Genomic DNA, 12,036 nt, shown 5'->3' with positions numbered 1-12,036 from the left:
ATAAAAAAAGGGTGGAACATGAATTAGCTTAACTTTTACCAGATTTCATGTCATTAGCTCTTCATTTGCTTTAGAGAATCATGCATGCCAAAGTTATCGAGGCTTGGCAGCCTATATTACAGGTATATTACAGGTGGTGCACCACTGATGATCGCACTACATGCAGGCAGTGCATATTAAGTCCTCTGCGTTTCTGTGTAAGCTTCGGACGGTTGCAGGTAGCGGCCGGGTGCCGCGTCTATCCACTAATGGCGGGGATGGTTTGGGCAGCACAACGGGCAGTGTGGTGGCCTAGCAACGAACAGCCCAATGATACACTTATTTATACCATGGTGCTCAAATCCTAACCCGCGGGCCCGATGCCCATATTTTAAGTGCTCGCGGCTGACATTTCTAATACTAGCAACGCCGACGGGCCAGTTAGAAAATCGATGTGCACATTCTATTCCGTAGCTGCCAAGCCCAGCAACAGCTTAAGAAAGAGTCCGAGAGTAAGACACCAGGGAGCGACAATCGAGAATTCTGACAGCTCATTAGTATCACTGAATATGCTTCTTTGTAATACATAATACTGCCTAAATAAGCCATTGTCACAAAAATTTCAACTTTCGAGTCTTTATTTTTTAATTTCTGCAGGATCTGCCGGAATGATACGGGCCTGTAATTTGCCTGTTCCGCGGCTGTAAAATCCCTTACCTACACGGCCCGAACTGGCATGTAAATTTTCAAATTATTTCTGACCCCGTGTATACTATACAGGGTGTGTCAAGTGCTGTCTGCAAGTAACTAGACTTCGCCGACAAGGAAACTGAATTTGGTGTTTGTTTTCAAGGCGAATGAAGCTACTGCAACATTCAGTGCACCAAAGATGGGTGTGAAGAAAGAACCGGAGAGAAGGTTAGTTTGCCATTAATGCGTTTTCAGTATCAATGGCCTTAATTTACTTGATGTTATTAGACACGTAAAATGCACTCTAGAAAGCATCTCACACATCTTTAAATTATACTTATATCTTTTTTGGTAATTTCGATACTAGCTTTTACTGCATTCAAGATAATCCAACACTGCAGTGTATACACATCTTCATTTGCAAAAATTTGCAACAACATTAAATCTTATAAAACATTTGAGACCGCAGCTGCTGATGCTTACCTGATAGGCTGGGACCTCAAGATCTATCTTGATATCAAAAATCGTGCTGCCAGAGAACAGGTTCTTCCTGTGAAGGGCCGGCAGGGCGATCGCCTTTTCGTAATGGACTTACCCTCGCAGTACTCGTAAACATATCCAGCTCAATAACCACAGCCAACAAGTTTGCTTGCTGAAGCTAGAAGCACGCTTGAGCATCGAACAATCATCTGGCAACTATATAATATGAGATAATTGTGTTGAATGGCTTTCAACAGAAGCTTCACACTATTGGAGCGGCTTAAAAAACCACGGGAACATAGTCTTAGAATAAGGGTTTGTCAACTTACTACGCCACGCATGGTTAGACAATGTATATCTACTAGCCCTAATACAACAATCATACCAGCCCACGCTATTCCTACACTGCTGCCAAGCTGGGCTATTATAAAGACCACATGCCTCTCGTAATTATTACTTCTGATTAATTTCACAATACTGGAACACCACCACATATATTCATTCTGCACGCCTGTCTGAGCAAAACACACATCTACTGGCAGCTCGACGACGTGCCGCCATGCTGCCCCCGGCAGGCAAACGCCCACAATCTTAACGGCGTCTAATTTCAAAAATGATTCTGGGAGGGCCCCCTGACCCCCACTTCCGCGCGTGCTCGCCACACTGTCGCGTTATGGCTTAGAGCCCCCCCCCCCTGCGCTACAAAACCTGTACACGCTCCTGAAATGCGGTACCATGGCGAAATTTGACCCCCCCCCCCCCCCCTGATCGCTATCCTCGCTTTCCAGCATTTTAATTTCTGGCTGCCTGTTTTTTCTTTTTTTTTTTTTTTTTTTCCTACGAACAACTGACGCTCTTAACCTCGATGTACGGACGCGCGCATCAGGGTTCTCAAGCTTTTTCAATTATAGCGCATTGGCCGGGGGGCTGCCCTATTCGGCCTCCTGGTTTTAGCATTTTTTTAGCTAATTTTAGCATGGCGGCTATGATATTTAGGAGTGGCGCGGTGGCATGTTTAGCGTTGGTGGGCTCGACGATAGCCTGCGGGCGCCAGGCTATAAGTGCTCTTGGAGAACCCTGGCGCAGCGGCACGTCACTCACCCGTTCCACCCTCCTCACACCTACATACCTGCAGTCTGTGCTCGTCGGTATTGGCGGCGGCCCCGGCCGAGGGCCGCCCTCCCCCCGGCCCCCCGGGCCGAGGGTCGCGGGCCGTCACGGTCCGCTGCTTGCCTGCGCTAGGCTTCGCCCCCCGGGATGCTCGGTCGGGACGTTGTCGCGCGTCTTCGTAACCATCGTCGGCAGACACTTGCGCCGCCCCGTGAACGCCGGTCCGCCTGGCCGCCCGCGTTGCGCATCTCCTGCACCTCTTGCTGTGCGGCGGGCAAACGGCAAACGAGACCGACGGTGGTGTATATACGCAAACGAGAGGCCTGCGCTAGGGGTGTGCCTCAACTTAAAGACTCCAGGGTGTGCTGGACGTTGACCAAATAGGTGTAGTAATGCAATGAGTGTGCAACTAACGTAGCCCGGGAACGGCTGCGGACGTTGACGCAAATGGAGGTGTAGCTAATGCAGATGGAGTGTGCAACTAACGTAGCGGAGACGGCTGGACGTCGACCAAATAGGTGTAGTAATGCAATGAGTGTGCAACTAACGTAGCGGAGACGGCTGGACGTCGACCAAATAGGTGTAGTAATGCAATGAGTGTGCAACTAACGCCGGAGCCGGAGACGGCTGGACGCCTCTGCACCAAATAGGTGTAGTAATGCAATGAGTGTGCAACTAACGTAGCAGAGACGGCTGGACGTCAAAATATATGCACCGAGATTATTACGCTTATTATTCATTATTATACACGCTGGCACCGCAGGGTGTGCGTCTCTGCTACGTTAGATGCGGCAAGTAATGCTACGTTAGATGCGGCATAGTAATGCAACGAGTAATGCGACGAGTAATGCCGCGGGGCAGCACTGCGCGCAGCCGTTGGAGAGCATCCTACACATTTGCCATTTGCCCACATGTGCCACACAGCCCCCCACACCAGCGTTCTGCACTGGGCCGGGCCTGCCCCGCGCACTCACCACTATGTATCTCAGCTTCGGAGGGATGTTGCGCTGTCGGTTTCGCTGGTTGATGTAGCTGATGGCAGAGATGTTGCCCGTGCGAATGCGATCGAGCTCCTCGGCCCGCTCTTCCAGGGCGCCCGAGCTGTTCCGTCAGCTTGTCCACGTCCGCCTCAGTTGTTACATCGCTGCTCATGCAATCGACTGCCCCCACCAATACAGCTGCAGACTGTTAGAACAGTGGGCTAGCTGATGTTGACCCGGTGTCGTACGACTGGCCAACGCGGTCGTGTTGCCCCTCTGGTTAGTAGCATGTCACGCCTGATTTTTGCCGCTGTCAGCCCCCCACAGTGTCAGGCGTGCGTGTTAGCCAGCCCTATCAGCTACAGCCAGAAGCGCGTGCTTTAGACCAGTATCAGTACAGTGCCAGCGCGGTGTTGCCCTGGTGTTAGTACATGTCAGCCTGCCGTGCTTAGCCAGTATCAGGGTACATGTCGCCGCCGTGTGTAGCACCAGACGCCCCCACATCATGTCAGCTTGGGTGTTAGACCCAGTATCAGATCATGTCGCCTGGTGTTTAGACCAGTTAGCAGCACATCATGTCAGCCTTGGTGTTGCGTCTGGTCTGTTAGCACATGTCAGCCCTGGCGTTAGACCAAGTATCAGCCCACAGATGTCAGCCTGCCTGCTTAGACCAGTATTCAGCCCACATCACTGCTCAGCCGGGTGTTGCCGTCTGCGGTTAGCACATGTCAGCCTCGGCTGTTAGACCAGCTATCAGCCACAGTCATGTCAGCCTGGTGTTTAGACCAGTATCAGCACATCAGCTCAGCCTGGTGTTAGACCAGTATCAGCCCACATCATGCTCAGCCTGCGTGTTAGACCGGATCAGACATCATGTCAGCCTGATGTTAGACCAGTATCAGCCACATCATTAGTTCAGGCCTGCTGTTAGACCAGTATCAGCCCACATCAGGTCAGCCTTGGCTGTTGCCGCTCTCGCCGCTGTTAGCCACATGTCAGCCTGGTATAGACCAGTATCAGCACATCATGTCAGCCTGCGCTGTAGACCAGTATCAGCCCACATCATGCTCAGCCTGGTGCTGTAGACCCGTATCAGCCCCCCCACATCATGATCAGCCCTCGGTGTTGTCTGGTGTGGAGCACATTCAGCCTGCCCGTGTGGACAGTATCAGCCCACATCATGTCAGCCTGGTGCTATAGACCACTATCAGCACATCATGTCAGCTGCCCTGTTAGACCAGCTATCAGCACATCATGTCAGCACTGCCCCCGTGTTAGTGACCAGTATCAGCCCCCACAGTACATGTCAGCCTGATGCTTAGACCAGTATCAGCACATCATGTCAGCCTTGCCCGTGTGTGAGACCAGTATCAGCCAACATCATGTCAGCCTGGTGGGGTGGTCTGGTGTTAGCACATGTCAGCCCTGGTGTTAGACCGGTATCAGCCACATCATGTCAGCCGGGGTCGTTAGACCGTATCAGCCAACATCATGTCAGGCTGCCCGCTGTTAGACAGTATCCAGCCACATCATGCTCAGCCTGCCGTGTTAGACCAGTATCAGCCCCCCACTCATGCCTCAGCCCTGCCGTGTTAGACCAGTTAGCCGGTTTGGCTAATCATTCAGGCCCGGCCTTACAGCGAGCATAAATGGTGCCATATTTTATCACGTGGTTTGTGTTATAACCAATTAGATGCCCATAATCGCGTGTTCGCTGACGTCACTTCCAGCTGTGAAGAAGATACGTGAAGCAGGGAGCGCAAGGGCGAAGAAGGGAGAAGGTGGTGGAGGAGGAGCGCGCGCGAGACAGCTAGGTGCGAGCAAGCAGGAAGGAGAGAAGCGCCGAGAAGGTGGTGGAGGGAAGAAGAGGCAGGGCGAGAAGCCTGCCGCCCTGGCAGAGCGAAGCCGCCCGAGGAAGGGCAGAAGTGCGTGGGAGGAGGACGCAGACGCCTAGTGGCAGAAGCGAGGCCCGGAGAAGCCTCGTGGCAGAAGGAGGAAGGGCGCCAGAGCGTAAAAGGTGGTGGAGAAGGAGCAGAGCGGCGAGCAAGCTGGTGGGAAGGCAGGAGGGGGAGAAGCTGGTGCGGCGAGCCAATGCAAGGAAGCCGCCGAAGAAGGAGAAGCTGGTGCGGAAGCCGAGGAGGTGGTGGAGAAGTGGGTGCGTGAACGGTGCCGCTGCCGAGAAGGGAGAAGGTGCCCGTGCCAGGGAGAAGGGCACCTCCCTCCCCCTTCTCCGACCACCTCCTCCTTCTCCAACCACCTCCTCCAGCCAGCCTTCTCCCCTCCTCCTTCTCCCCAGCCCCCTTCTCCCCCTCCTACCAGCCACCTGCTCCCTTCTCCCCTTCCTGCCTTTCTCCACCAGCCTTCTCCTCTCCTTCGCCACCGCGATTAACATCTGATTGGCTTATAACACAAACCACGCTGAACAAAATATGCCAAATTATCTCCTGTACCGCCCCTGAATATAGACAAACCAGACCAGCATCAGCCACATCATGTCAGCCATGATGGTGCCGTCGGCTGTTAGCGCCCCACATGCTCACCCTTGCGTCGTTAGCAGCCAGTATCAGCCACAATCATGTCAGCTAGATGTGCCGTCTGCCCGTGTTTGTTGGGGTAGCACATGTCAGCCTGCGCTGTTAGACCAGTATCAGCCACCATCATGTCAGCCTGGTGTTGCCGTCTGCGGTTGTTAGCACATGCAGCCTGCCTGCTTAGACCAGATATCAGCAACATCATGTCAGCCTGGTGTTAGCCGAACATATCAGCCACATCATGTCGCCTGCGTGTTAGGACCAGTATCAGCAATCATGTCAGCCTGGTGTTTGCCGTCTGCCGTGCTTAGCCACATGTCAGCCTGGTGTTAGCACCAGCTATCAGCACATCATGGTCAGCCTGCGTGTTAGACCAGCTATCAGCACATTCATGTCAGCCTCGAGGGGCCCGTTTGGCGTGGGGTAGACCAGTATTTCAGCAATCATGCAGCCTGTGCTGTTAGACCAGCGTATCAGGCACATCATGTCAGCTTGCGTGTTAGACCAGCCTATCAGCCACATCTATGCTCAGCTTGTGTGTTAGACCAGTATCAGCACATCATGTCAAGCTTGGTGTTAGACCAGTATGCAGCACATCATTGTCAGCCTGGTGTTAGACCAGCTATCGCAGCATCATGTCAGCGCCTTGGTGTCTAGACCAGCTATCAGCACATCATGCTCAGCCTGGTGTTAGACCAGTAATCAGCCACATCATGATCAGGCCTGGTGTATAGACCAGTGATTCAGCAATCATGTCAGCTTGGTGTTAGACCAGTATCAGCCCCACATCATGTCAGCTATGCTGCGGCTAGACCAGTATCAGACCCATCATGTCAGCCTGGTGTTAGGTCTTGGTGCTTAGCACATGTCAGCCTCGGTGCTTAGACCAGCTATCAGCCCACATCATGTCACTGGTGTTAGACCAGTATCAGCACATCATGTCAGCCTGCGCTGTTTGCCGTCTTGGTGTTAGCACATGTCAGCCTGCGTGTTAGACCAGTATCAGCAAATCATCGTCAGCCTGGTGTTAGACCAGTATCAGCCACATTCATGTCAGCGTGTTAGACCAGTATTACAGCCACATCATGTCAGCCTTCGCGTGTTAGACCAGTACAGCACATCATGTCAGCCCTGGTGTTAGCGACCAGTGATCAGCCAACATCATGTCAGCTGCGCCTGCTTAGACCGAGTATCGCCACATGCATGCTCGCCTGGTGCTTAGCCAGTATCAGCAACATCATGTCAGCCCTGGCTGTTAAGACCAGCACTATCAGCACATCATTGCTCAGCCTGCGTGCTTAGACCAGCCTATCAGCACATCATGTCAGCCTCGCGTGTTAGACCAGTATCAGCCCAATCATGTCGCTGGCTGTTACCGACCAGCCCCACTCCTGCACAGCACATCATGTCAGCCTGGTGTTAGACCAGCTATCAGCACATCAGTCAGCCTGGGCCTTTAGACCAGTATCAGCACATCATGTCAGCCCTGGTGTTAGACCAGTATCAGCCACATCATGTCAGCCTGATGTTAGACCAGGTATCACACATCATGTTCAGCCTGGGGTGTTAGACCAGTATCAGCACATCATGTCAGCCCTGGGGTAGACCAAAGTAATCAGCCACAAATACATGCTCAGCTTAAGCGTGTAATACACCAGTATCAGCACATCATGTCAGCCTGATGTGGTCTGGTGCTCAGCCACATGGTCAGCCTGCCGTGTTAGACCAGCTATCAGCCACATCATCTCAGCCTCCGTGTTCAGACCGAGCTATCAGCCCAATCAATGTCAGCCTGGTTTTAGACCAGTATCAGCACATCATGTCAGCCCTGGTGCCGGTGTTAGTACCAGTATCAGCCCACATCATGCTCAGCCTGCGTGTTAGACAGCTATCAGCCACATCATGTCAGCTTTGGTGTTAGAACCAGCCTATCAGCCACAATCATGCCTCAGCCTGCGTGTCTAGAACAGCTATCAGCACATCCATGTCAGCTGGGTCTAGACCAGTATCAGCACATCATGTCAGCCTGGGCTGTAGACCAGCTATCAGCCAATCATGTCCAAGCCTGGCTGTAGACCAGTATCAGCACATGATGTCAGCCTGGTGTATAGACCAGGTTATCAGCACATCATGTCAGCCTGCCGGTTAGACCAGTATCAGCCACATCATGTCAGCCTCGGTGTTAGACCACCCTATCAGCCACATCATGTCAGCCTGCGTGTTAGACCAGTATCAGCACGATCATGTCAGCTCGGGGTAGACCCTAGTATCAGCCACATCATGTAAACCTGCATGCTTGGTCTGGTCGAGACAGTGCCAGCGCGCCGTGTTAGCACCAGGTGTCAGCACATGTCAGCGCAGTGTCCAACCAATGTCAGCACAGTGTTAGTACATTATAAGCACACTGTCAGCTGTTTCAGCAATGTTAGCCTAGTGTCAGCACATTGTCAGCCCAGGTGTGCTCACCTACCAGTGTGAGCACAGCTGGCCAGGCTGTGTCGCCATTGCTTAACACAGCTGCTAAGCCCACAATGTTAGCATGGAGTAAGCCCACATTGTCAGCCAGGTTGTCAGTACCAGTGTTAGCCACACTGGCCAGCTGTGTCAGCATTGTTAACACAGTGCTAAGCTACAATGCTTAGGCATGTGAGTAAGAACATTTGTCAGCAGGGTGCTCAGTCAGTGCTTTTTAGCACACTGGCAGCTGTGTCAGCATTGTTAACACAGTGTAAGCACAATGTTAGCATGGAGTAAGCACATTGTCAGCAGGGTGTCAGTACAGTGTTAGCACATTGTCAGCAGGGTGTCAGTACAGTGTCAGCACATTGTCAGCAGGGTGTCAGTACAGTGTTAGCACATTGTCAGCTGTGTCAGCAGTGTTAACCTGGTGTCAGGACAATGTCAGCTAGGTACCAGCATGCCACACGTGTAGTTTCTAACAATGGTGGTCACCGCAACAGAGTCTAACACTGCAATACATTGTCTAACCCAGTGCATGTCCGACGACAGAAACAGTGACAGTGAGCAATTTAAAGGGATCCTTTACTCTAGGTTCTAGGATTATTTTCAGTTAATTCAGGTTAAAATTACGCTACATAAAAAGTTTCATGGTTCAATCATCATTAGACTACAGTTTGACTACAACGACGGTGGCGCCACTCAAAGCGCACGATCTGAAAAGTTGCGCAAAACGACTTTTCAGCCAAGGGCTACAGACCGAGGGTGTTCCTTATTTATTAATTTAAAAGCAAAAAGATTGTAATATCTTATAAACGACATATAGTTTCAGTTATATTATGGATAAATTTGTCCTAAAATGAACATCGTTCAATTAAATAGCATTTAGGTATAAATATTATTGCATCTTTGTGATTAGCCCTCGGTCTAACGTGCATAATATAATGGGAAATACGACTTTTTCAGGGTGGCAGCACGGTTGCGGGTGTCAATAGCGCCATTCAAATTTCGTAGCGTTGATGTATAATTAATTATAACAATTCAATTAGGTAACTGTTTAACACAAAGAATAAATCAAATAGGATCACAAACCCCACGGGCCAGAGGAGTTAGCCATGATACCCTAACTGATCCCTCTTTTACCTCAACGGCTAAATGATTTTTTAACGAGAAATATGCATCAGTCAGTGATATTACTCACCTTGGCCTTCTGTAGATTAGCCTTGCGCATTGCGTAATTACATGGGTTCTTCCTGAATCTATCTTTCTCCTTCACGATCTGGAAATAGATGCAATACAAATACAATACACGCGATTAGCTGATGCCGATAGCATGGTGTATCGCAACGCATAACTTGATAAGTATGAAGCCACTGTCAAAGGTGCTATCCGTCCGTAACCAAAAAACTTCATGCATTTACTCACCCACACATCATATAGTTTACTACTTATGTCTTAAACTAATCACCTTTTCAACATTACAAATCTTTTGGAACTATAGCATGATCTGTGCATAGAGAAAAACATTCAATGTCCCTGATACTAGAATGGGACGTTCTAGAAAACGATATTCAAAATCACCACGCTAAAACGCAACAATGGCTGCCATGTCGAGATCGATGTACACGAAAACCATATGCCTAAAACCATATGCCTAAAACCATAAGCCTAAAACCATATGACAAATACCATATGCCTAATACCATATGCCTGAAACCACATGCCTAAAACCACATGCCTACAACCACATGCCTAAAACCATATGCCTAAAACCACATGCCTAAAACCATATGCCTAAAACCATTGCATTCTAGATCACTGAAGCTTCAGTCAACATTAACTTACCTTAGGCTATTCTAGAAATATGTAAAGTGTAATTTGTCATTTTATTTTTGCAAAAACATGGCATATATTCATACGTATTAGGATATCTAAATGGCACAATGGCGTCAACTGTTCTCGCCTAAGCCGTGCAGGTTAACGCTGTGAAACTGCATGGAGAACTAAATGTAACATCCGTCGCATAGCTCCTACGCAAGCCTCCCAGTCAAGTTACGTCACTATGACAATGTGTAGCCTAAAAACAGTAGTTACACGCTAACAATTCATTGCCTAGTTTGCGGCAAGCGTTTTTGTTTGCAAGCTAACCTAGCGAAACTACATGGAGAAGTTGATGTAACTCGACCGCGTAGCTCGACTACTGAGCTATCCCATGCGAGTTACGTTGCTCATCACTCGGCGCACGTTCTCGCTCAGGCACGGCTCTCAGGAGAGGGTCTTCCGGCTCGAGTTTGTCTCGAACAGCGACTACACGGAGAACGAGTTCTTCAAGTGGAAGGAGGCGATGACGCTCGCCGACCTCACGCTGCCGACGCTCAACGAGATACACCAGAAGGAGAAGGACATCCAGACAGCATTCAACTTCAAGTTCACCGACAAGGATATCGAGCAGGTGAGCGCGTCGCTCTTGTGTTCACACAGTGACCCCATTTGATTGTTTTAGGCATATGGTTTTAGGCATGTGGTTTTAGGCATACACTTAGCACACACTAGCATGAAGCATAGTCATTAAAATGGCTTCCTGTTGGAAAAGGAGACAAAAGACCATAGTCAACCAAAAAATAAAAGCTAAGAGTGGTACCCACCATTGTACAAAATGATGTAAGTGCCCAATGAAGGCGAATAAACATTATCAGCCCAGACGTCGAGTTAAAACCTCTCTGTCTCATAGTTTGCCACCCAGCATCTATCACTATATGACACTAAAATTTTAATGTTGGCAGTAAACACTACACACGTGGCGTGACCCCTATATAATGTAAGACAAGAAAAAACGGCTCACCTTAACTTCAAACCTTTATTCGTCCGTGTAGAGCCGAGCTGATAAACCTTTGCTGTCTCTACAACTTCAACAACCTCGGCAATCTGCGACACAAGTACATTTCTTACATGGCCATGCTATTCATTGTATTCACCATGTCTGCCAGTAAACGCAGACAATTGTAAGCAGGATCACATTCTCAATAATAACATGGTTACCCGGGTCACATATAGCTATAAAAGTCACATTTCTGATGCACGTCGCAATTCACGTATGTAAAAATTATATTATGATATGATCTAATATTTAGAAGGTCTCTGAACCATATATCTCTGCAAAGCTACTACAGATGGCACTGCATACCCTGTACACAGGTCTTCCATTGTTGTTACCGATGCCTATTCGTACATAGGCTCCCAGCATAATCTTGTTAAAGAAAGGAGCGTGGCACCATCTGTAAAGCACACTGCATGCTAACATCCACATATGCAGGGACGATTAATGACAAAATATAAGAATGCATGCACATAACAAATCTAGCCCACCCATACCCTAATCACAGTCAACAATATAGTTTCCATACATGTGGGTCCCTTGCTAGCATTTCGGCATTGGAAAATGCGGCAAAGTGAAATATACGCACGCAGGAACATGATATAGTACAAGAAACTCACTTCTCGATTTTGTGCCGTGAGATTCTGATTGGCAACAGCTCTTCCTTGCAACTGACAGGAACCGTTTTCTTGGGCTTTCTGGTTTCTTCCGTTGATGAGCTGGAATTAAAAAGAATACAGAAATTGACATCTCGAGACCAAAACAATGGAAAAACAACCAATGCCGGAAGTTGGCTCCATAAAAACATGGTTTTCCATCGAACCTAACACAATCTATGCCACAAGAAAGGCAGGTCATTATTTCACCCCCCCCCCCAACACACACACAATTTTCGGGCTATGCAGCAGCCTGGGTCCAGCGTGATCACTGTCGA

At 49.3% G+C, this 12,036-nt stretch overlaps 1 protein-coding gene and 1 long non-coding RNA gene across 2 annotated transcripts in view; both read right to left on the bottom strand.

The window, feature by feature from the left end:
* Nucleotides 1–12,036, bottom strand: part of LOC106808149 (RNA polymerase-associated protein RTF1 homolog) — a 26,473-nt gene that overhangs the window by 2,875 nt on the left and 11,562 nt on the right. The window contains exons 11-16 of the mRNA XM_014810731.1: nt 9,429–9,506; nt 8,241–8,369; nt 4,187–4,239; nt 3,234–3,360; nt 2,389–2,522; nt 2,279–2,321 (exon numbers count right to left, since the gene is read on the bottom strand). Coding sequence (XP_014666217.1) covers nt 2,279–2,321; nt 2,389–2,522; nt 3,234–3,360; nt 4,187–4,239; nt 8,241–8,369; nt 9,429–9,506 — 564 coding nt within the window. The remainder of the gene's footprint in view (nt 1–2,278; nt 2,322–2,388; nt 2,523–3,233; nt 3,361–4,186; nt 4,240–8,240; nt 8,370–9,428; nt 9,507–12,036) is intronic.
* LOC106808340 lies at nt 11,069–11,815 on the bottom strand. Its single transcript, XR_001393766.1, has 3 exons — nt 11,723–11,815; nt 11,412–11,502; nt 11,069–11,152 (listed from the first exon to the last, which is right to left on the bottom strand). It is a non-coding gene; the product is annotated as an uncharacterized LOC106808340 (long non-coding RNA).

The sequence above is a fragment of the Priapulus caudatus genome, unplaced genomic scaffold (genome assembly GCF_000485595.1).
Source record: "Priapulus caudatus unplaced genomic scaffold, Priapulus_caudatus-5.0.1 Scaffold13, whole genome shotgun sequence".
Classification (NCBI taxonomy): domain Eukaryota; kingdom Metazoa; phylum Priapulida; class Priapulimorpha; order Priapulimorphida; family Priapulidae; genus Priapulus; species Priapulus caudatus.
The sequence above is the reverse complement of the archived record's forward strand: the minus strand, read 5'-3'. Positions and strand labels throughout refer to the sequence as shown.